Raw genomic sequence first — 22,453 nt, forward strand, 5'->3', positions numbered from 1 at the left:
ATCGGTGGGCGGGACGTAGTATCGTTAGGTTTCCAGTCAGATCGGTCAGATCCACCGCTGGCTCCTCCCCCAGCTCGTCCAAATATGGTCACTTCCTGCTCCAAACCGCTCTGAACTAGCAAAGATGGTGACGGACAGAATCTGAACTGGAGGCTTCATAACGTTCACAAACCAACGATGACATCACCGCTGGTTGATGACATCACTGCTGGTTGCTGATTGGTCCGGACTTTGACTTATCTGTAGAAAGCTGATTGGAATCACATTTTAAACCGTCTCCAAATGTGGTTTGGATCTGATCAAAAATCATAGAATCTGGATATGACAACAAACTAATTTGCAGGTCAATAAGGAAGATCTAAGAGTACATCTTTCACCACTTTACAATGCTGTGATTTGCAGGTATTGTAATTAACGATGAAACCGGTTGTTCATCCACGCCGGTTCCAGTCATTATGCAGCTGAACTGACGCTGACAAACTCAGGGTCATCCAAAGTGTCTACAGAGAGTACAAACCCAATCTGGAGGGAAAGAAGTTGTACTATATGTACACAGGGATTTGATTGACTAACAATACACAGGAAAAAAAAAAGGCAGGAAACTACACAAAGACAGGAAGTAGAACAAAGAGTTTCTCTGAGTCTATGTCGAGAAATATACGAGGAGCATATTTTGTTCACTGATTAAGAAGTAACCAGTAAAAACAGAACATCTAATTTTAGTGCACAGCGGGGACGTCAGTGTATAAAACTAATGAAATCATTTCTTTCCGTATTATTTCAACCTTGATTAAAGACCTTTTTCTAAATCGCGTAATCAGATATGTTCAATAATCTGACATTTTGAATACATTTGGACTCCTTCTCACTTTGTTCATTTTGAAGATATCTTTAATAAATCTCTGCAGACAGATTTAACGCTGATTACCGGTGACTTCGTTAGGAACCGGTGAGCCTTTCACCGCAGCCGCAGCGTTCTCCACCATCTTCTCCACGATCCCACGAGCTGTGCTGTAGGTACTGATCCCCATGTGGGGGGTGATGAGTGCGTTAGGCAGCTGGAGGAGGGGGTGGTCCCTGCAGGAGATGGAGCACAAACAGCAGCTTGTCACTTTGTGATCGTGCTCCGTCACCGGTCTCGAGAGTTTTCGTTGTTTCGGACCTCGGTAATGGTTCGGGGTGCGTTACGTCTAGTGCCGCCGCTCGAATTGCTCCCGACCGGAGCGCTTCGACCAGAGCGTCCTGGTCCACAACCTGACCTGAGACACAAAAGGAGCGTTATGAACTGGGACCGGTAATACCTAATTGATTAATGTCGAGGAAATATGTCGTCCCCACCTCTGCTGATATTGATCAGCGTCGCCGTGGGCTTCATGAGGGACAGCTCTCTGGGGCCGACGAGGCCCGTCGTTTCCGGAGTCAGTTTCACGCTTATCACGACGAAGTCCGACCACCTCAGCAGGTCGTCCAGGCGTTCACAGTAAGTCGCCCCAACCGCCTGCTCGGCTCCTGCAATCCTGAGTGGAGTAACGAGCGGCTGAATCAATCCTGAGCATTTTAAAACAATGCAGCTTTTACTCAGAGCGTGCATCCTTTTTTCGCACCGCATTTGTCTTTTTTCTTTTAAAGAATGAAAGCATAAAGCTCATCATGCAGCCACGGTTGATTTCTTGCATGTTCATACAGTCATTTGTTATTTCTGCAAATATACAAGCAAAATAGCCATCAGATTTATCATCCTCATTAATTTAAAGCAGACTGTTCTTTTCTCTTTTTTTTTTTTTTTGTTACCTCCTGGTTCTGTTATGATACAAAATCTTCATGTCGAATCCTTTGCTTCTTTGGGCGATTTTGAGGCCGATCTCTCCCATTCCAACGATCCCGAGAGTCGAGCCCGTGACTTCGACTCCCATCAGGCTCTGTGGTATTTGGATAGTCTTTGGGTCTGTGGCTATCCGATGACCTACGAAGGAAAATGAGGAAAAAAAAAAAAAAAAAAGTCAGGATCATTTATTTGATTTATTTATTTCAGAAGGAGGCAGATAAAGGGAAGCGATCTCTCACTGGCTTCCCGCTTGCCTGCAGTAATTGTTGGGTTAGATGAAACAATTTAAATATGTGCTGTATATGATTCAGCTATGTATTTATAAAAGCCTACACCAATGACATCTTTTCCCAGATTCATAAGTGTTATTTGTCTATTATGAAAAGCAAAGAAATACGTATCCTGTGTCCATTTAAACATGGTTGATGTCTGGATTGACTGGGAGCCCTGATGCAGATGTAACCGCTTGATGGGCAACCAGTGAAGGGAGGATGAAATGGATGTTATGCGAGTTATCCTGCTGGACCTGGTGAGGAGCCTCACAGGAGCATTTTGGACCAGTTGTAGACGGTCCAGAGACGACTCGCTGAGGCAGGCAAAAAGGGAGTTACAGCAGTCCAGTCTGGATGATACGAAGGCGTTAATCATTTCCAGTTCTGGTTTGAGTTTGGCAGTGTTTCTTATGTGAAGGAAACATGTACGAGTGCGTGATTTGACATGCTGCTAAAAAGACATGGTTTCTAAGGTTGAACTGAATGGCTGAGGAAAGAGATCCAATACACCGAGACGCCTTCATAGCTACACTCTCTGAAGCTCAGATCACGACCTCAGTCTTGTCTGCATTAAGCTGTAGGAAGTCCTTAATGGAATTCAAACAATTTGTCCAATACGTCAAGTTTCAACAGGTTTAAAAGGCACGTACAGTTGTATGGCATCAGTATAACAGTGAATGGAGATTCCTCAGACCTGCGTTTTAACTTTAACTTGTTGCCTGAATGTTGTTTTGCACCGGTTAATCTCACCCTCGAGAATCTTGCGCGCCGACGCCAGAAGCAGACCGATGGCTAAATCTGCCGTGGCGTCACCGACCACACCGGGCGTGTTGGCCACTTTCACGCCGAGACTGTTGATGAACGGCACGTCCAGGTGGTCGACGCCCACTCCTCCGCTGATGACCACTTTGAGGGAGGGAAGCAACCTCAGCAGCGACGGCTCGGCAGCAGGGCAGTACTTCCAACTCAGCAGAGCCTGGATGTTAGATCCGTGGAGCTGTGGGTTCTGTAGGAAGTCCTTGAGGCAGATGATTCGGAAGTGTTGTTTGATGATGTCAGCGAGCTCTTCGAGGTAACCATGCTCGCCTCCGATCTCTGAGATCAATGCCCACGGCTTCTCCTGCTCCATCACCTGCTTTCAAAATATGGAAAATAACTTTTTCTGCATTTTTGGACACATCACTTTTTCTATTTTCAGGGCAATTCCACAAACTTCACTTTTACGCTCATAACTTGGTCATTGTTGGGGCGAACCATTCATGCCATATCTTGTTTTTTTTTCAGGACAGTGTAGGCTATCTAAATCATTCATTTAATTTGATAACACTGAGAGATTTGTATTAGCCTTTACATAAAGGAAAAAAAATATTTCGCCTTATGAAACTGTTATGTTTTTACATGTATCTCACCATTAAATATTGTCAGTAGAGCTATCTTTTTATAATTGTGCAGAGGAGAAATAATGGGTATCATTGGGAAGGTTAAGCTCTGCTGTTTAATTTGATATATAGGACGTTGTGAAGCGATCAAGACTTTGGGAATTATTCAATCAAGAGTAGTGGGGGTGGAGAATTTGGACACAATTTGCGTCCGTTGGGTCCTCAGGGTGAAATGAAAAGTATCATTCAGGGGGCACTAAATGACCCGTATACTTTTCCACTTGCCTTCCTGATTCTGGGGACAATGTCCGGACTTCAAATGGCAAAACTGCAAAAGTCTCCATTGGTCAGGCAAACGCAGCAACTTTTCTAATTAAAAGCCTTTGTTCCAAATTAAAAGACCTTTAAGATTTCATACATGGTCCAGCAATAGGTGAGTTCTAGTTATTCTAATAATTGAAATGGTTGTCACTTTAATTAAATAAATTCATGCTGTGAACATCAGCAATATCCCTTTATATCTTTTAATCACCGTTGGATTTCAGAGTGTCATAATTCAAGATTTGCTGATACCGGTCGACACACACCAAGATGTGAGGCAGGGTAGTACAGGCACTTTTATTTTTCCACTTCAAGCAGCGGTCAGTACATTTGCAAATCTGTAATTTCAGTTAACAGCGAGTATAACCTAAAGATCCCCGTCAGTATACAGTATATCAGTCTAACATACAAAAAAAATACAAAACTGAACACAGAACTAAACCTATATTCAAGAAAAAATACTTTCGTTATCAGAAAAGTTACTTTTGTGAGCAGGACTTACCTTTTTGACCAAAATTTGACGCTCAACCCTTCTGTCAGATTGAAGCTGAGAGTTTGACCTGCTTCGTGTTGTCACTTTTCCTGGATGAAGTTATGGATAAATTGAAGTGGGTTAATATGGAACTCGCACAGTGGAGTCAGAGAGGCAGCAGCAGGATGAAAGTAGTTTATGATTCACAAATAATGCACAACAGGAATGATCTTTTAGACTATGCCCACACTTATCATCAGTTATCAGTTATAGAGTTTAACTTCAGTAGTATACAATCAGATTAAAACTAACAGTTGTTGTGAAAAAGTCCATTTTTAACTTTTATACCAACTCTGGTTGTTGTGTTTTGCATATGCAACCCCGTTTCCCAAAAAGTTGCGACGCTGTGCACAATGAAAATAAAAACAGAATGCAATGATTTGCAAATCACATAAACTCATATTTAATTGAAAATATATAAAAGGTAACATATCAAATGTTGAAACTGAGAAATGTTATTGTTTTATGAAAAATAAATTATCATAGGTTCACCACTCTGTGAAAGACTGTGGGAAAATAGTGCAACAATCTAAGAATAATGTTCCTCAATGTTAAACTACAAATAATTAGTGGATTTCATAATCTACGGTTCATAATATCAATAAAAGATTCTGAGAATCTGGAGAAATCTCTGAACACAAGGGACAAGGTTGAAAACCAATATTGGAGGGTGGTGATCTTCGGGCCCTCAGGCAGCACTGCATTAACAACAGACACTATTCTGGAGTGGAAATCACTGCATGGGCTCAGGAACACTTCTAAAAACCATCGTCTGTGAACACAGTTCATCGCTGCATCCACAAATGTAGGTTAAAACTAAATTCTGTAACCAAATACTTTAAGTAAGTTTGTGTAACTTTCTCTAGTTCAGAAGTGAGTTAAAATTTTGTTGAATCAGAGATAAATCAGATCTCAGACATGAGATTTAGACAAAAAAAAAAAAAAAAAATCCTCTGAAAAGACTGCGAATTTTCGCATCACGTTACTCGCGCAATTACGGCTGCACATGTTAAAATTTTATTGGCGGACATGCGCATCTTTGCATTGACTTTGTATGTAATTGCTCAACGGAAATAATTTGCCACCTTCATCCTGAATAGCGTCACGGCGCTTCTGGAGCCTATTGGAGCTGTCTTTGGGCTCGGGCTGGGGACGGATCGCCCGTCCATCACTGGAGGAGGAAGCTCAGGAGAGGATGCTCCCTGAAAGACAAATGAAACTAGTTAACTAGTTAACAGTCCATCGTTTGTCACCACCTGAATTTTTTGATAAAAACTGAAAGAATTTGACACAAAACACACAATAAACATTTCATATACAGCAGAAATACAGGTGGACACACCATCTTTCGAGTTGAAAACAACTCTCTCCTTCTAAATGAATAAATCATTCTGTTCCCATCATTCCACAGAACCTCGCCGTGTGCACAAGGTGCTCGGTGCCTCGTACATCTGCACGTACCGTCTTCTTCTTCAGACTGACTGTGAGTCAAGATCATGTTTTACACAGCTTGAGGAGCATCTGTTGTTACAACACTGACTCTGAGATGAGGCCTTCTTAAAGGTTCAGGGTGAGTCACGCTTCACGCCACCGCAACGAGTCGTCCGAGGCTCGATCGCTTCGAGCGAAACAACTCGGTCTAAAGTAAAACCACAGATGTGCAAAAGGAAAGTTAGGCTAAACATAATAATAATTTGAAAGCAATCTGCAATCAAAGAAAAGCTGCTGTTTCCACCCCAGCTTTGTTGTCTCGAAGCAAACTGAGCAGGTGATGCCGCAGGAGAGACACTCCACACAGACACGGCCGGGATGCAAGGGTCGTGCAGATAAACCTGATCCTCCTCCTCGGAGATCAGGGCACATGGTTTGTCCTTTTCAATTATAAGGAAGGATGAAACTAAAAGATAAACACGACGACTTGAACACTCAGTCACGGAGGAGGCAGAAAACCCAACAGACCTGAAAAGGCCCCCTGCTCTTCTGGCTGACTTCCCTGACACGGTAATTTGATGTGCGTTAGCTGAGATTCAACTGGACTTTTTTTTTTCACAGAGATTGCTTTAAACTCTGTGGTGGATGTTTCCATTCAAAGCTGCCTGTGCGTTCCTTTATTGGGTGTGAATGTGGGTGGAAGGCAACGGCGAGTCCGATGCGAAGAAAAACACAGAAGGGATCACGGTGCTGAGTCACAGTGTGGCGCCTCTGTGACACCACGCTCCAAGACGCTTACTGATCAAAGAACCGCTAATTAGTCACGCAGATGTTAAACAATGATTATGAAAAAATACCACGGCGACATTTAAAGACAGAATGTGACTAATGTGAAACTCTCAAGGTCTTTTAAACAATGTGAACAGGCTCAGTTTTCTTCATCCCTCGCAGGACTAAACTACTACTGAACTATTCTGAAGGGTCAGTGTTGTGTTCACTAACGGCAGTAAAATGAAAACACCTGATTTACAAGTTTTTGTGGGCGCCGGTCCTGCCCGTGAGCAGCTTCTTCCCACACATGAAACTCGAGCAGACGGCGCACATTAGAGTTTGAGACACATTTTTGAAGAACAGAAAGAAGCTGCGGGGACACAAATATGGAAAGTTGGGTGGGAAGTGATGATTATGTTGTCAAGGGTGCTGTGAGCAGGAGAAGCCTGTTGCCATGGCGCCACAGTTCAGGTGGTTTTGCAGCGAATGTTTTCCTTCAGACGCCTCAGAAGGTCCCAGTGGAACTCGATGTTGACCGTCTGGCAACCAGCTGACTGAGCTAACAAAGAGATAATTTTGCGAAAAAACCAGCTAAACTTAAGTTATCAAAACGTTAACATCTAGTTAACGAAGCTAAAAAGCCAGCAAATTTGACTAAAAACCAGCTGAACAAACAGCTAACGCCTCAGAAGTAGAACTCGGTGTTGACAGTCTGACCCTGGGGACGAATTCACGGTGACAAAACCAGCGGCGACGTCAAAGAAAACCCACCTGGTGTCTCCTGAACCTGACGCACCTTCTTCGGTCTCGGACAGTGAAGCGCCGCCCCTCTTGAAACGTTGGACATCAGTCAGAACACCTCGCTTTCTGAAGCATTTCAAAGGTCTTTTCCGGTAATTTCCGCATTTTTACCACAAAAAAAAAAAACGAACAAACCCAGCCCTGATTCTGAAGTGGAAATCGGTGCGTGGGCTCAGAAACACTCGGTGTGCATTTCAAGGCCGTCTGTTGATGATTTCCCTCTAGCCAGGTCTACGGAGAAATTGACAACAGACCCGGACAGATGCTCTCAAACCATGTGTGACTCGGGTGCTGATTTTGATGACGCAACAAAACTTGGGGTTCCTCGAAAGAACGTCAGTTTGGTCTGAAGATGATAAGTTATTTGAGAACACTATTGTCTCTTCGGTATCTTGAAACAAACTGGATTCAGAGTGAAATTCGGGTTCTCCTTTTAGATTTGGTCTGATGATTATTTTCTTTAGTCGAGGAGACACACGCACACACACACACACACACACACACACACACACACACACACACAGTGGTAATAGTGACTCAGTGTACAGTACACTCTGGATCCATTTCCCCAGCTTTCGAGTCCTCACCACAAACCACCCTGAATAATCCGTTCCCCTATTGATCGGACCCGTGCTGTCGTCTCCCAGGCGGGTCCAGATCCCTCTTCAGGTTTGATTTCTTATTCCTCCTCTGAAGACGTGCTGTGGATGTCCCTCCGTTTATTAAGCATCCTGTTTCCCTAAGCACGGGTGTCGCTGATGGCGGCGTCCACTCACTCCTCTGTTCCTCCCGGTTATAATTTGGAGCGAGAGACTTGCTGCACAGTTCGCTAATGACCTTGTTTTGCATCTCACCACAGCTACAGCCCCGCTGCGCTGACACACTTTCTTTTCTACAACCAGGAAAAACAAAAGAAATAAGATGCCGTACGGATTTTAAAAAATTCACACAGGATTTCAAAGCGCCATGAAGGAAAATGTTCTTCTGTCTTTCTAAATCCGCTTGCACACACCGAGTGGTCAGCCGGGGTTATACCCACATTGATTTTGTGTTTGAAAGGGTCAACTCGTGTCGGTGTCCCCGTGAACGGCACCACCCGGGGTGGCCTTTCTGAAATATCAGGACGGCTTTGGTTGAGTTAAAAAAACAAAACAAAGAATCAAACAGTGGTCAGATCGCCGTGGTCTGATCCTTGTCACTGGTGTGACAGACCAATCCATTTAAACTATCACCTCAAATGTACTGTGGCACTATAGTGAGCAAGATAATTAATGCGTTCCAAAGTAATTATTAAAATGAAGATATATTTGCCTCTTAGTCTGTCTATCTCACTCTAATTATAAATTAGAAACGTCTCTGCTCATAAAGAGGGTTTTAGTTTTTAATGTATTCGGTGGGCTCATTAGGACGGCAGCAGGGCAGACTTCATCTGTGACTTTTTTTCACTGCCAAGATCATTATTACGCAGTGACAAATTAAAGCGTTTTCTTTGGCCAACATTCAGTAATTAGCAAAGATGATTTATTATAAAAATTCAGACACTTTTTTTTTTGTCAGAAATGTTATATTACTTAAAGAGATCCAGAGGTTACGATCTGCGTCGGGACTCGGGACGTGTACCTTCTCGTCAGCTGATGACAGCGGAGCAGTTTTGTTTGCAGAATGACGACCACATGTCGGTACTCCGATTTCAACTTGTCTCAACATTTCCTGATGTGGCATTTCTGTGATCAAAGATTTATGTTTGATATTAACAATGGATCTCATGTCTACTGGGGTCACAACAGAAAACGACTGCTTCACTCTCTGTTTCCTCTCAGCTCCACAAACACAAAAAACACACAAAACAACCAACAGACATTTCCCTCCAGTAGGTGGTGGAGACCGAACCAGACGTAGAAGCAGAGCCAAACTCATTTTTGCCCCGCAAACCTCCATTGGAGGGTTTACAGGAGGACTCTGATCCAGATTATTTGGAAATCATGGGCTCTGCGTCATCCGGGCTAAACGGGAGAGGGACCATCCAGCTTGTTATCAGCGCTCAGTTGAAAAACCAGCATCTGTTTGTCTTTGGTCGATTTGCAGTTAAATATAGGTTTACATGATATGTTAATCTTTACATACTGCTTTTATTTACATTTTACACAGCGTCTTAACTCTTTTGGAATTGTACATTATCTGGTCCTGCAACGGGGAGGAGATATGAAGCCTCGGGATGCATCATGGGTTCGGTAAAAAAAAAAAAAAAAAGAAGACTGGTTAGATGTAGGAAACAATCATTTTCATGTGAGACTGCACTGTGTGGGGCACCAAATTTGCTTCCCTGTGCAGAACAGGAGGCCGCTGAATGATGACAAAACGGGAAGTAAGAGTGTGATGGCAAACGAAGCAAGAGACGCATCGTCTGACCGGGAAAACCCAAATAAGACAGAGAACGAAGAAAACAAATCTAAACCAAGAGTAAAAGCAAACGAAGCGAGTGCGACTGGAGCCACAGGAGTCAGGAGCAATCAGTTCTCTCTTTACTTTCCGATTTGGAAAAGAGTTTCTTTAATGTCGGGTTTACTCTTGTTTCTGAGGCAGCGAGGGAACTCAGATCTCAGAGTCGAACTATCACGAGTTGTTTTCACGGTGTACCTCTTTATGAAGAACACCATCAAAGTGCCTTTCACCATCTTTATTCTACCTCAAACCGCTGCAGCTGGAAAAGATGCGTTGGAGGTAAAATCCCAGAGGAAACGGCCCGGTTTAGTCCTACTTCATTCAATTTGCCTCAAACCTTTGTAAAAGAATTAAAAGGGAATCAGCTGAAGGGATTCGTCTGTAGTGAGATTTGTAGGTAATATTTGCTGTAAAGGCAAATCAAAGTTACAGGAAGAGCAGCGTTTGCACACAGAGACCTCGGGGATGCTCTGCTCCCAGATCAGTTTGTAACGCTTTGATAACACTGGGAAAAGACACACCGCGTTTAGTCAGGGAATTTAGCCTCGTACGCCTCAGTTTGGAAAGGCTTCGTTTAAATACATGAGTGAAGGTGCCGCTGGGTGACATGCAGGTGCTCTTACTTCAGGTGTGTTGTGATGAATTCCATCTCGTAAAGAGCTAATTGCATGGATTTAATATGGCCTTATATTTAAAAAAAAAAATACAAAATGCAGGTTTCCTTCAGAACGATCCAAGAAACACTGTAAAAAAAACGTTATTATGTTGCACCCATGAGTTGAGTGAGAGGATGGTTCTCTAGCCAGGCGCTCGCACACTGGCCCGAAACACCGTTGCAGTTGTGTCCATATGGTGCCGATAAAGGAGACTATTCGCTTTTTATCACCCTAAACTATTCGAATAGAGTGGGAAACTCTCAGTATTTTCAGGAGAGAAATCTTTAAACTGGCTTTTAATTTGGAGCAATGTTTATCACCTTGTTTTTTGTAATGGTCATATTCACCCCGTTTTATTGAATATTATTTATGTATTTATTGTAACACATTATTGTTTAATATTGAATCCTGCATTGTCCTCAGTCTTAAGTTTTGGTTTGTTTTTGGTTTTATTTTTCTGTGTTGTTTTACTGTGAAGCACTTTGGGTTTCAGGGGCGTCCAAATCCACTTTTGCCAATTTAACATTGGATAATCTGAAGCGAAACGCACAGTTCAAAGGGAACTCTTGAGCGAGTGGTTGCAACACGGGAAGCCGTGTATGTTTGGCATTCGTGTGGTTAAGTTGTAAAAACACTGTTGCTAGGTAACGGAAACGTAATGCAAATACAAAGACACGGAAGGAAAAGATGATGCCGTTGGGTCGATCAACGTTTTCCTCAAACGTAGACTGTTATCTAAATTATGAAGACAAACTCTACATGACTAAAACTACAATATATTAGATTAACATCCATTCCAACATGAACTTCCACGACCTCTGACCTTTCTGTAAACGTCAGCAAACACGTCACAACTCGTGAACTCGAGGCTGATAGAAAATGTTGAGTTCCGACGTCGTGAACACCACAAGAGGGCGCCGCTCACACGGACTCTTCTCTGCACAAGGTAAATACGACAACATTTGAACGCATCGTACGAATCCAAAAGACACCTACAATTTGTGAAGACACTTTTTACAACCCGCTCATTTGGTCACGTTTTCTTTTGTTCTGTGTTTTTCCACACTTACGCCTTCCTGTTTTATTTTGTAAACTCACATCTGTCATTTCTGAGGTTCCATTTCCTGCCGTTGTGTGTTTTTGTGCCGCAGTGATTGTCTTACCCACCCTGATTTGTTCCACCTGTGTCTCATTACTCCGTTGTCCTCTGTGCCAGTTCGTCCTTGCGCTTGGTGTTCCAGCCTTTTCCCTCATCTCCGTCTTCTTGGTTATTATTTTTTTTTTCCTATCGTTTTCAGTTGTTCTGGATTTCGCCTCGGCTTCTCCCTTTTGTGTAGTTTGCCCGTCTCCGCCTGAACACCTGTGAACTGAACTCTCAGCAGTGAGGACCTTTATTTATGTGAACTCTCTGCTTCTGAGTTATGCATTCAAGTCTAAAAAGTCGAATCAGTTCCTCTCACCCTTCTGACAGACGTGTCATCTCCCACTCTCGGCATGCTTGCGCCTTTGCAGATTGCTGTCACAAAGAGCTGTTCTCTGCAGATGAAATAGATCTGCTCGTGTGCTAATGGGTGTTCACGATAATATTCTATTTATATTTAGGATTTATGTAAATTAATGTGATAACACGTCCCTTAAAGTAACAGCAAAATACAGCACCACTGACTTCAGAGCAGGGTTTTGTTGCTCAGTTGCTTTCAGCTGCCTGAATATACTCGACCGGCACCACGTCATTCGGACCAGGCTCTCGTTAACTAACTAACTGGATTAAAAACCAATGCCGAAGGGCTGCTGTGTAGTTGGTTGCATCAACGATAAAGTAAAAAGCTGTACGACGGGAAGGCAACGGGACGCTGCATTATAATACAGCCGCGTCTGTTAGCATAGTGCTAGTGTCAGCTAGCGTATTGTCTGCGGAGCAGAGAAAAATATTTCACGGTTGAGCCGCTCCCCTGGAGACTCAGTGAGGTAGAAAACAGATGTCTGCAGGACACCTTTGTAAACTTGCTGCTTTCAAATGCAACTTGAGAGCTTGTGGTTACGACATGCAGTGTGCCACTCTGCGACAAGAGCCTTCAAAAAAGTAAATCATGTTACTGTGTTTTCTTACTTTTCACTTCTAATTTAAGCAGATGTGAATTGTTGTTTTGCGTTAAAGCTTTTTTTCCCGGCAGTTTTCCGACAGCTGTTATCGGGATGAAATCATCAAGGGAGCCCAGTCGCGTCAAAACCAAATGTTAGGGTGACCTTTCAGAAATCCAACCGTACAAAGGTCATTTTAAATTTATAGCATTTTGGAGGCACCGTGAGGCTGAATTAAAGCTACCCTCTGAATTGACTCAGAGAGAATGTCTTATATGAAAGACGAATGACAGAGCTGTGTGTCTCCAGGGGGAGAAAAATCAAAGTGCTCCAAAATGTTTCACTGAGTAATCCAGGCTAAATCGATTTGGCAGACCTGAAAAGCTGGGCGGTTTTCTCACCAGACCACTGGATTATTTTTTAGGGTCTGTTTATATGGCTTGATCTGTGAAACAGCTAAAAAAAAAAAAAAAACTTCGTCCAGAGTGCTGCTTTTATTTCAACCCCAGTTAAGACGACAGATGAATCAATGGGTATCGATCAATATCCTGAAATGCTTTTATTTCAGATGTCGCACGGACCAAACTGAGATGAGTGTGTTTAATGGAGAGAAAAGGTAAAAGTAGGATGCTGTGCAGCTGCTTTGTGTTTGTCTTGAACTTCTCTGAACTCTCAGTGCTCTTTTGGGTAATGAAACAGGGCACGTGAGAGCGCAACACTTTTAGTGCTTCAATAGCAGTTTCAATTCAGTGCACAAGTGCCTTAAAGTGCAATACCACTGAGGGCCACAAGGGGCCGGCTGCAAAAAAAAAAAAACTCTCCTTCCCAGCTCATCCAAAAACGAGGGTGGATCGGAAAGTTCTGAGACTGTTCTTCATGAGGAAGTTTTCACCACTGAGTTCCACACGTTAACGTGACCGCTGGTACGTGAATATTTGGGATTTCACCACGGACCTGAAATTTGAGCAGAGAAACATCAGATTTTGGGGAATAAAATCCTCAACACAGTCAAGTGTTCCGGAGCCCACGCACTGATTTCCACCACAGAATCATGTCTGTTTTTAAAGTGGTGCCGCCTGAAGGCCTGAAGATCACAGACATCCAAAATTGGTTTTCGGCCTCGTCCGTTGCATCAGATTTTGGGGAAAGAACTCGCCTGTTTTCAACGCGCTGAACAGGTGTGTTGTTATGTTGGAGAACCCTGTTGCTTTGGCACCACAGTTCAGCTGGTTTTCACCGAATGTTTTCCCTCAGAAGGTCCCAGTGGAACTCGGTGTTGACAGTCTGACTCTGGGGGACGAATTCACGGTGACACAAAAAAAACCCACACCTGGTATCTCCTGACCTGACGCGCCTTCTTCGGTCTTGGACGGTGAAGCTCCTCCCCTTCTTGAAACGTTGAACATCACTCAGAACACGTCGCCCGCCTCGTCGCTTCATCGCCGTAGACTTTCTGAAGCGTTTCAAGGGTCTCTGTTGACGATTTACAAAGTTTAACCCCAAAATTCTGCTGTTTCTCTGCTCCAGTTTCAGATTTCAGGTGACATCACTAAATGTTCACGTACCAGCGGTCACGTTAACGTGTGGAACTCAGTGATGATGTTGAACTCTGAATACTTCCTCGTGAAGGTTGTTGCTTCCTGCTTCCGACTGTTTTCGCCTGACTCTGCAGGTGTTTGCTGTGATCTAGCTATAAATATGTGGAGTGTGGCAGAGAGCCTGTGGGATTGTGTGCAGTTACGTCACCTCTAAAATATCACACTACCGCCACACTGAAGATGGCACACAACGTGGTGTCTTCACACAAGGTGCCCGGTTCGGTGCCGGATTGAGTTCAAAAGACCCACAGCATTAATATAAAAAGGATGAAAGAGGAGTTACTGCATTAGAATCATGCCAAGGAGAAGTTGCAGCGGTGTAAATCTAACAGCTGAGATATTAGATCAACGGCGGAACCAGTGGACGCTGCACAGTGAGAGCTGCATGAAATTAAATTTCAGGGCGGAAGAAGCAATGAGAGTGACTGACTTCAATCAGAATATCTGGCAGAAGAGAAAAAAAATGAAGAGCATTCACCATGAACATGTTTGAAACGTTTTTTTTTTTTTTTTCCATTTGCTCTTAAAAGGCCTCACTGTTAAAAAACTTAAGACAGAATTAAATTAAAGATATTTTAAATCACGGCTCTTCAGTTCAATGGTACATTCATGAGCAACTGGGTGGTGGGGAAATCTACCGGAACACCTGATGAACTGGGAACTCCTCACAAGGAAGGATTGATGTAGCATTGATTGGAGTGAATGGAAGAACTGTACAACAGACCTGGTTAGCGTAGCCTACCCAGTTAGCTAGCTCTGTGGTCAATATCACAAACAGCACAACATCTAAACATGTGAAAATGTTGTGTCCAAATAATCATGACTTCCTGAGCTCTGTTTGGCCCCAGTGTCGGTTTACATTATTCTCTAAAGTGGACATAACTTCCAGCTCTGAAAAATGGTTCAGATGCAGAAGTGTCTTAAGCTGCAATACCACCGAGTGCCACCAGAGGTCGGCTCCAAAAAGCCTCCAGCTCCATAGACTCCCATTCAACTTCTCTCATCAAATACAACGTCAATAAAATGTCTCCAGCAGTTATCTCGGTGTTGTTAGCTAAAGTCACTCCTTCTCATTAGTTTTCTGGAGGTCCATCTTAAAATAATCCCTCATTCATTAGAAAATAAGCTTCAAAAAGACCTGTTTTGGGGGGCGTGTCTGATTGACAGGCCTGTGGTGCAGTCAGGTTACAGCTATCAGTGGGCGGGACGTAGTATCGTCAGGTTTCCAATCAGATCGGTCAGATCCACCGCTGGCTCCTCCCCCAGCTCGTCCAAATATGGTCACTTCCTGCTCCAAACCGTCTCCGAACTAGCAAAGATGGTGACGGACAGAATCTGAACTGGAGGCTTCATAACGTTCACAAATCAACGATGACGTCACTGATGAACATATTTTTCCCAGAGAGCTGTGGACAAGCTGCTGAAGTCATGACCACCCACCTCTCCTCTCCAGGGAAACAAACAATGACTGAACCGCTGCCGCTGTAACTATGGAAAAGTGCAATCATGTTTTCAGTGTTTATAGTTTTCGCAGAGAGCAATTTGATAGTTGAATCCCGACTTGAGTCTCCACAAACCTTGCTAACCCGCCGATATCTCTTCGTAAGCGCATCCCTCTGGATTTTGAGCAGGTGTATTTTTTTTGCACACTGAAAGTGAGTTATTGAATGTGGACTGATGGAAAAATTCCAATCTAAGCATTCATAATTAAACTCCGAAACCAAACAAGGGAGTGGGTCTGAATACTTGATGCCTAAAGTGTAAAGTGTTTGCTTAAATTTAAAGTCGCATTTTCGAACTATTGTAAGAAATGTGTAGCTGCAGATCTGCAGCTGTTGATATCTTTGCTGTTAACTACACATATTGACAGTCCATAAATTAATTGGATGCCCATTGCCCACATTAATGAAGTGAATTGCTTTCACAGCCACAAGCTAACCAAACAGTATCGAGTTCTGTTTATTATGTCAGGAGCCATTAATTTGCTGCCGGCTTTATATTGAATATGTTATCAGAAACCTGGCAAGCGAGCGAGAGCAAAGACAAAACGAGCCAATTTAATAGTGTTTGGCAGGAGGAGTCACATTTCACTCTCCGCTGGAGTTTTGTCTGACTGGGGATCTCAGGAAATAAATTTGTTCAACCTCATTTTCCCGAAGGTGTTTGCACCTGCGCCTGAATATTATCTCCAGAGCTTCCATTAGCACTCCATGATGCAGAACCGCTGGATAATTTTCTGTTTTCTGACACGGAAGCTCATTGAATGTTAACATGTTCTGTTTCCATGTCTTTTCATTTAGAAACAACAACCTTGATTTAAGCTCTACCGCGCACATTCATTTCATCCAATAATGAGCTGGAGGTGTAGGTCGATTAAATAAAAAGCATTTCTAAAGCAGTGTACAATCATCTTTAAGCTGCATTTTGGTTTTGGTCCCCCCCCCCCCCCCTTTTTATCACTGCCAAACACTCGCTTTGTGTTTGAGCTCAACGTGCTGCAGATATTTGGGGTCTGAAGACGGGTGGATGGACGCTCGGCTCAATTCTTCAGCCATATTTTCCAGCCTCTTGTGTTACTGAAAGACTTCCAGCACAAAACTTAGATTGCTGCCTCTCATCAATTATTTGTATTTACGGGACAGAAACAAAATGTCTTGAACTGTTAATAATGTGTAAAAGATGAGAATTTGAAGCATTTCGAGTAAATCAGCTGAAGAGTAGCAATGTGAATGGAAACAACAGCGTGACTGTCAGGGCCGTGAACAGTGTTAAATGAAATGACTGCCTGGAGGAAAACAAAGAGAAAGTATTTAACTGACACTGAGACAAGTGTGAAAGTACAGTAGGAGACAAACAGCTTATGTCAGCTGAAAATATGTAGCTAATATATTGTATATTGACCACAGACTGTTAATAAAAGTGTTCGTAGCTTCCAGGTCTGAAAAATGGTTCCGACGCAGAAGTGTCTTTATCTGCAATACCACCGAGTGCCACTAGAGGTCGGCTCCGAAAAGCCTCCGGCTCCATAGACTCCCATTTAACTTCTCATCAAATACAAAGTCAATAAAATGTCTCCAGCAGTTATCTGTGTTGTTAGCTAAAGTCACTCCTTATTATTAGTTTTCTGGAGGTCCATCTGAAAATAATCCCTCATTCATTAGAAAATAAGATTCAAAATGACCTGTTTTTGGGGGCGTGTCTGTTTGATTGACAGGCCTGTGGTGCAGTCAGGTTACAGCTATCGGTGGGCGGGACATAGTATCGTCAGGTTTCCAATCAGATTACTCAGATCCACCGCTGGCTCCTCCCCCAGCTCATCCAAATATGGTCACTTCCTGCTCCAAACTGCTCCGAACTAGCAAAGATGGTGACGGACAGAATCTGAACTGGAGAATTCATAACGTTCACAAACCAACGTCGCTGATGGTCGCCGCATGGTTACAACATGGGAAATCGTGTACACCGTATGCTTGGTGTTTAACCACTGTTGCTATGCAACGGCTACGGGGAGGGTGTCCAGAAGCCACACGTTCTGGACCAAAGTTCTTTTGTTTGCTTCCCCTCCGGTTTCTCATGTCGTGCGTTTGAGTCTCAATTCCTACAGACTGTGACACCCTTTTAATTCTCAGTGATTTCCAAATTCCTACAAAGTGATTAAAGTCCTGCAGGGCGTCTCCGAAGTGTCTCACGAGCACTTTTTACGTTACATTTCATTTAGCCGACGCTTTTATCCAAAGCGACTTACAGTAAGTGCATTTCAACCACGAGGGTACAAAACCCAGAACAACAGGAATCAAGAAAATACAATTTCTTGTACTTCACCTGAAGTCAGGAAGAAGAACGGCCGACCTCGACGCCCGATCCTGGACAGCTGCTGCCGTTTGACAAATAAAAAATCACAAGCGGTCACGCAGACAGGAGCTCCAACAGACTCCGCTCGCTCCTGCGAGATGTGGGAGAATCCATCGGCGTCGGCCGACGGCTCACTTCCGCCCCGGTAGGACCCTTTCTGTTCCCGTTCACGTCGTGAATTCGATGACTTGGAAAGCGAAACCTCGCAGCTCCTTGTTTCTTTGCCGCCACGACGAGCTCCCTCCTTAAAAACCTCCCAATGTTTGCGTTCCGTCGGACCTCCTCGTCTGTCGGCCTCTCCGGCTCGCAGCGGAACGAGCTCGGTTTTCATTAAAGCCGACTGCTCGGAGCATCGCGCTGCGCGAAAGCAATCTGCTCCAGGGTCTGCAGGAAGCAGAAACAAACACAGGCACATGTTTGTCTTTCCACAACGCTGTACGGATCACAGCAGAGTAAATATGTTCGGGGGGGCCTCGGTGCAGGAACGTGCTGCGGGGGGGAAGATTTGCCGCGGCAGACTGCAGCTTGGCGCCGCCGTTATATTACAGACAACGAACGCTCCTCCGAAACGCAACCGCAGTTTCTTTTTGTCGCTTATAATCGCGCCATAACCACAATAAGTCACGATCGGACGTTAAAACTTAGATTTTGACGCGGGAAGCCGTATGTGGCTCTGCTACGTTTTGTAGACTATGAGCTGACGCGCTCACGGCCGGTGAACCCGTTGGCCGGAGTCACGATAACGCTGAACGATTTAAAAGTAACTAATTAAAGCTCTCCTCCCCTCTCAGCGCTGACCTTGGTTATTATGGATCGTCAAGCTAAGGTAACGCGGGAAATACAAAGACAAAGAGGGAAAAGACGAGGCCGTCGGGAAGGTCAACCTGTTCCTCAGACGTAGATTATTATCCAAGTTATGAAGACAAACTCTGAGTGACTAAAACTACAATATATTAGATTAACATCCAACCAAACGTGAACTTCCACGACCTCTGACCTTTCTGTAAACGTCACAAACACGTCACAGCTCGCGAACTCGAGGCTCGAAGAACATTTAGAGTTGCGACGTCGTGCACACCACAAGAGGGCGCTGTTCACGCGGACTGTTCTCATGCACGCGGTGAATACGACCGCGTTTGAACGCAGCATCTGTTCCTTTGAAGGAAATGCTTTGCGTGAAAAGCTGTTCCTTTAAAAAAAAAAAAAAAATTAAGTTGCTTTAAAAAAAAACAAAAAAACATTTAACTGCTGTTTTGTAACTGCAACACACACACACACACACAGACACACACACTCCGACATCAGCAGATCTGTTAGCTTTTGTATTGACTTCATTGTTTTTGCTGTGGTTGTCAGATACATTTTGCTGTCATTTGTTTCCATGCAGCAATATTGTTTCTGCATGTACATTTTGTTCTATAACTTATAACTTATAAATAAGCCCAGTTTGTTTTTGTTGTTGTTGTTGTTTTTTTTTACTTCTCCCTGCACTGCACAAGAAGATTTTTTTTTTTTTTTACCTTGTAAGATCTTGCGTTTTAAAATTTGTGCAAAATAAATCAAATCGAATCAGCGTTGAAGGACTGAAAGCGGCTGCAGGTGATGGTGATGAGCGGCATCGAGCAGATGGAGGTTCGCTGCTTTAACACCAGTTAGTGTCTTCGTTATTAGCATGCTGACGTTAGCATGCAGCTCGAAGCCCCGTGGTTCCTGAACATTGCTGCTAACGGGACTAATTAACATGCTCAAATTATGGTTTTTATAGTTTTTTTTAGTGACACCAAAATAACCACCTGTTGTTTTAGTCTCTTCCTAAAGCTAACTCTCTCCTGTGTGTTTAAACTTGTCCCTTTTACCGGTACAATTCAGTAAATGGGTCAAAATCCCTAAATGTGTGCTCAAAGTCTGCACACACACACACACTCACACATACAGTATGTGTGTGTCTTGAAATTATAATTTGGCAGCCGTTGTCATCGAGCTCCCTGCACTGTGTGACATTAACCTCAGACTGCTGCAGTATTACCAGCAGCAGCAGCTCCTCTGCTCTCTCATGCAGAGAGCGACGGGAAGGAGAGGAGGAGAAGGAGGAGGAGGAGGCGTCGCTGGGAGGAAGAGATGAGAGAATACATGTCCAGCTGATGAGAAATACTCCACCATAACGCATGAAAAGAGATGACAGAGAAGGATGCAGAGAGGGAAGGACGGAGGGATGAGACGGGAGGAGTTTTAATGCGTTTACTTTTTTTCTTTTCTATTTTTTTTTTTTTTTTTACATGAATGAAATCAGTCAGGAGGAGAAATGTCTGGTGTGTGAGACGATGACTCGTATTCAGGGAAATTATGACCAGGTGGAGCTCCCAAATGAAGGAATGAGAGCCGGATTACATCTGCACACTAACCACCAGTCACTGTGGCAGGCCTTTAAGGAGCCACAGCTCCCCCCAGTGGACCGGCTCTGGTATTGCAGGATTCCGTGACGCCCGTGTTGGGAACGTTGCTCCAAAATCTGATCCCGGAAGTCGGTCTTCCTCCATCCACTAATTCAGTCTCTAAACACTTCAACACAACTGAAGACACATGCATGAGTAAATATTCTAATAAACAAAAAGAGGTGCTGAATAGGAGTTTTTGTTACATATAATAAAAGGGGTTTGACCTCCCTGCACAGGTTAGTTGATATATTGACATGTAAACAGAAGGTCAGCTGAAACTTTTAAAGGCATAACGCTCAGATGTCGACACACTGTGGGCCTGAAGACTGGTGCTGTGATCCAGATGTTCTACTTGTGTTGCAGATGTTGCACTCGTGTTTCGGATGTTTTACTCGTGTTTCAGATGTTGTACTTGTGTACCATCACTCATCAGTGTGTTCTCACTGTCAGTACAGAAACATCAGAACACTAAACGGCAAATTCATCCGAGTAAATTTTACTCAATTTGAAAAAAAGTTTTACTCCAAAAAAAATGTAGCATTTGGTCCCAGTCTAAATAGAGTAAAATGTACTCTTGCCTCAGAGTATTTTTTACTCTATTCAGTGTTTATATTTAACTCTACATGATGATTATTTACTCTACGTAGCGTAAAATGAAAACAACTCTACTGCCATTTCACTCAATTTACAGTTATATTTTACTCCATTTAGAGTAGATTTTCACTGTTTAGAACTGGAATTCACTCCATATAGAACTAAATTTCACTCTATATGGATTTGAATTTCACTCTGAATTGGATTGAACTCCATATGGAATTGAATTTCACTCGATATATACTTAAATTATGATTCAAACCTGTGAGAACTCACTCTGGAAGGTTATCTTTAAACCCGACAAGTTGAATAAATCAGATATCAGTATTTAACAAAACACACTTTACGATTTTGAAAAGAAATATAATAAATGTGCAATACATCAAAACAGATATTTTACAGAATACATTTTAAGAAAATAAAATTGGACCTCTGTAAAGTGAAAAATACAATTTTGGCCTTTTCCCTCCTGAATACTACATCATAGGATCATTGTCTCCACTGAAGCTTGCAAAGGAGCATCATGAAGGGCAGCTCAAAGGATCTGGAAATCATATTAACATTTAACTGATGTGATTAACATTGTGACTATCACACAATATAAGTGCAGACATCCCTTATTACTAGAGGAATTCAAATATGTCACATTGTATTATGCCCACTACAGTTCCAGAAATGGTGGAACAAGTGAGCACAGAAACAAAGATGATTTCAAAATATCTAAATAAGTAAAAGAAAACTCAGATATATTCAATTGTCTTGCATATTCAAAACATGTTAGATTGACCGAGCTGTAGACATAAATATGAAGTTATAAGCTAATAAGTAACTCACCCTCAAGATTCGGGTCTTGGGGTAAACAAAATCTCCAGCACACCGAGGTCTTGTTTCTTTAGAAGACACTCATACACCTCCTCATCAACTTCGGTCTTCGATTCATCAGAGACTTTTACGTCCAAGGTTGAAAGGTCAAATTTCTTGGCAGCTGTGAAGACAAAATAACAAGGGACAAGCTTAGTGGTGAATCGGTTGTGTATTTGCAGAAAAACACAACAGACATAAGTCAGAAGGCCATTTTTACTTGAACATTGTAATCCCAAAACTGACTTGGTGTTCCTTAGCAGACCTTTGCTTTTTCAGGGAAAAGACTTTCAGTCAAGCAAAACATAAACCGACATCCCAAGTATATTGTTCCACAGATTAGTGTGCAATATTTTCCACTCGCCACAATCCAAAAAGGATTTGAAGGTTGGTTGCCCCTCATAACAAATGTACTTCTGACGATCTCTGTACTTCACTCGCACAGCCTGCATCCTTCACGACAAGAAAAACTAAATGAGTTGCATTATCAGAAACAGCCAACAATTTAGTATCTTTAACAGTTACAACTTCAATTAAAATGTACAGAACCAGTGTAACTGCCAACATTGGTAATACCATAGTAAACTAACATTAGAAAGAC

General features: G+C 43.0%; 1 protein-coding gene across 1 annotated transcript; it reads right to left on the minus strand.

Moving 5' to 3' along the window:
- Positions 1-886: 886 nt before the first annotated feature.
- On the minus strand, positions 887-4,369 carry LOC138200723 (probable 2-ketogluconate reductase). Its single transcript, XM_069153594.1, has 6 exons — positions 4,300-4,369; positions 2,848-3,229; positions 1,792-1,963; positions 1,339-1,517; positions 1,163-1,259; positions 887-1,077 (listed from the first exon to the last, which is right to left on the minus strand). Exons 2-6 carry the CDS (start codon positions 3,224-3,226, stop codon positions 915-917), a joined length of 990 nt encoding a protein of 329 aa, XP_069009695.1. The 5' UTR covers positions 3,227-3,229; positions 4,300-4,369; the 3' UTR covers positions 887-914.
- Positions 4,370-22,453: the final 18,084 nt, after the last annotated feature.

This window comes from Embiotoca jacksoni, unplaced genomic scaffold (genome assembly GCF_022577435.1).
Source record: "Embiotoca jacksoni isolate LCO1_2020_lvr unplaced genomic scaffold, fEmbJac1.0.p SCAF_2, whole genome shotgun sequence".
Classification (NCBI taxonomy): Eukaryota; Metazoa; Chordata; class Actinopteri; family Embiotocidae; genus Embiotoca; species Embiotoca jacksoni.

Bases quoted from the DNA above. Each gene is read 5' to 3' on its own strand.
- LOC138200723 (XM_069153594.1), bottom strand. From the start codon at position 3,226: ATGGAGCAGGAGAAGCCGTGGGCATTGATCTCAGAGATCGGAGGCGAG. The intron at 1,964-2,847 runs GTGAGATTAACC...TTTCCTTCGTAG, and splicing joins GGCGCGCAAGATTCTCGAGG to GTCATCGGATAGCCACAGAC. The intron at 1,260-1,338 runs GTGGGGACGACA...TTTGTGTCTCAG, and splicing joins GCTGATCAATATCAGCAGAG to GTCAGGTTGTGGACCAGGAC.